Genomic DNA, 3,014 nt, shown 5'->3' with positions numbered 1-3,014 from the left:
TGGGATAAGGGAAGCAGGAGCAGAGGGAAAAGAGGGAAAATAGTGGGAAAATAGGGGAAAAAGAGGGAAAACAGTGAAAAAGAGGAAAATAGTGGAAATAGGAAAAAAGGGAAGCAGGAGCAGAGGGAAAAATAGGGGGAAAGAGGGAAAAAAGTGGAAAATAGGGCAAAGGAGGGGAAACAGTGAAAAAGAGGGAAAATAGGGAAATAAGGGAAGCAGGAGTGTAGTGAAAAACAGGGAAATAAGGGAAGCAGGAATGTAGCAAAAAATAGGGAAAACAAGGACAGAGCAGGAAACAGGAACAGAGTGAAAAAAAGGGAAGCAAGAGCGGAGCGAAAAAAGAGGGAAAAAGGGAAAAGGGTGAAAGGAGGGAGCGAACGATTCCCGGGAGGAACATCCCGGGAGGGACATCCCGGATTCCCAGATTCCCGCGGCCCCGCCCACCTGCAATTCCAGCCGCAGAGCGCCAGGATGGAGGCGGGAACGGCGTGGCCCTGCGGGCTTTCCATGGAAAACTTCCCGGGGGGCTTCTCCCCTTCCCGGCCGGATTCCAGCTCGTCCTGGGTGAGCTCCAGGAGGCGGCGGATCCGCTCCTCCGACAGCGACTGCGGAGCAACGCGGAGGGAATTCCAGGGATTCGCTCCCACCGAGTGGAGGGAAAGCCCCTTCCCAATCCCTGGAAGTGCAGCTTCCAACGCCCCCCGTGCTGCTTAACCGGGAAAAGGGACGGATTCCTCCTGCCTCGCATCCCTCTGGAGCCCCATCCCAGGATTTCTGCTCCGGTTAACAGGGAACAGACTCCTCATTCCATGATTTTTACGCTGGCTAACAGGGAACAGACTCTCCATTCCAGGATTTCTGCTCTGGCTAACAGGGAAAAGACTCCTCATTCCATGATTTTTACTCTGGTTAGCAGGGAAAAGGAACAGCTTCCTCCTGCCCTGTGTCCCTCTGGATCCACATTCCAGGACTTCTGCTCTGGTTATCAGGGAACAGACTCCCCATTCCATGACTTCTGTTCTGGTTATCAGGGAACAGACTCCCCATTCCATGATTTCTGCTCTGCTTAAGAGGGAAAAGGAGCACCTTCCTCCTGCCTTGAGTCCCTCTGGATCCACATTCCAGGACTTCTGCTCTGGTTAACAGGGAACAGACTCCCCATTCCATGATTTTTACACTGGTTACCAGGGAAAAGGAACAGCTTCCTCCTGCTTTTTATCCCTCTGGATCCACATTCCAGGACTTTTGCTCTGGTTAACAGGGAAAAGCAGCACCTTCCTCCTGCCTTGTGTCCCTCTGGATCCACATTCCAGGATTTTACTTTGCTTAACAGGGAACAGACTCCCCATTCCATGATTTCTGCTCTGGGATTATCAGGGAAAAGGACCAGCTTCCTCCTGCCTTGGAGTCCCTCTGGATCCACATTCCATGATTTCTGCTCTGGTTAACAGGGAAAAGACTCCTCATTCCATGATTTCTACTCTGGTTACCAGGGAAAAGCAGCACCTTCCTCCTGCTTTATATCCCTCTGGATCCACATTCCATGATTTCTACTCTGGTTAACAGGGAAAAGGAGCACCTTCCTCCTGCCTTGGAGTCCCTCTGGATCCACATTCCAGGACTTTTGCTCTGGTTAACAGGGAAAAGAAACAATTCCTTCCTGCCTTGAGTCCCTCTGGATCCACATTCCATGATTTCTGTTCTGGTTAACAGGGAACAGACTCCCCATTCCATGATTTCTGCTCTGGGATTATCAGGGAAAAGCAACATCTTCCTCCTCTGGATCCCATCCCGTGAGCTCTGTCCCTGCTCTCCCGGGATTTGTGGGATTTGTGGATCCACTTCCATCCCTGCCGGGGCTTTGGGGGGTTTTTAGGAACCCGAAAACCTCCCTGGGATTTCTCCCGGCTGGATCAGGAATTCCCTGGATCCCTCCCGGCTTCCCAGAGCTCCCAGAGTTTCCTGCTGGGAGAGTGTCCAAGGAGCCGCTCCAGGGAGGTAATTCCACACCTCTGGAATTGCCTTTGCTCCATTTCCCAAGGGAGAAATGGAACAAATTTTGTGGGATCCCAAATCCCATTTCCCAAATCCCCTGTGGAATCCCAAATCCCATTTCCCAAGGAAGCCCGTGGGATCCCAAATCTCCCAAGGGATCTCAAATCCCATTTCCCAAATCCCTGTGGGATCTCAAGTCCTGTTTCCCAAATCCCCTGAGAGATCCCAAACCCCATTTCCTAAATCCCACTTCCCAAATCCCCTGTGGGATCCCAAATCCCGTTTCCCAAGGGAGCCTATAGGATCCAAAATCCCATTTCCCAAATCCCCTGGGAGATCCCAAATCCCATTTCCCAAGGCAGTCTGTGGGATCCAAAATCCCCTGGGAGATCCCAAATCCCATTTCCCGGCAGATCTTGTGGGATCCCAAACCCCATTTCCCAAATCCCGTTTCCCAAATCCCCCATGAGATCCCAAACCCTATTTCCCAAACCCCCTGTGGGATCCCAAATCCCATTTCCCAAGGGAGCCTAAAGGATCCAAAATCCCATTTCCCAAATCCCCTGTGAGATCCCAAATCCCATTTCCCGGCGGAGCCTGTGGGATCCCAAATCCCATTTCCCAAATCCTGTTTCCCAAATCCCCTGTGAGATCCCAAATCCCATTTCCCAAATCCCATTTCCCAAATCCCCTGAGAGATCCCAAACCCCGTTTCCCAAATCCCCTGTGGGATCCCAAACCCCGTTTCCCAAATCCCCTATGGGATCCCAAATCCCATTTCCCAAAGAGTCTGTGAGATCCCAAACCCCATTTCCCAAATCCCTTGAGAGATCCCAAATCCCATTTCCCAAGGCAGTCTGTGGGATTCTCAAATCCCCTGGGAGATCCCAAATCCCGTTTCCCAAGGGAGCCTATAGGATCCCAAATCCCATTTCCCAAATCCCCTGAGAGATCCCAAATCCCATTTCCCAAAGGAGTCCATGAGATCCCAAATCCCATTTCCCAAGGGAGCCTGTGGG

General features: G+C 51.6%; 1 protein-coding gene across 1 annotated transcript in view; it reads right to left on the bottom strand.

Annotated features, from left to right (window-relative positions):
- ZC3HC1 (zinc finger C3HC-type containing 1) overlaps positions 1-3,014 on the bottom strand; it is a 23,192-nt gene that overhangs the window by 8,874 nt on the left and 11,304 nt on the right. Inside the window, exon 5 of the mRNA XM_017839235.1 lies at positions 445-706. Coding sequence (XP_017694724.1) covers positions 445-706 — 262 coding nt within the window. The remainder of the gene's footprint in view (positions 1-444; positions 707-3,014) is intronic.

This window comes from Lepidothrix coronata, unplaced genomic scaffold (genome assembly GCF_001604755.1).
Source record: "Lepidothrix coronata isolate B3197 unplaced genomic scaffold, Lepidothrix_coronata-1.0 Scaffold389, whole genome shotgun sequence".
Lineage (NCBI taxonomy): Eukaryota > Metazoa > Chordata > Aves > Passeriformes > Pipridae > Lepidothrix > Lepidothrix coronata.
This window is presented reverse-complemented; position numbering and strand designations above follow the sequence as displayed.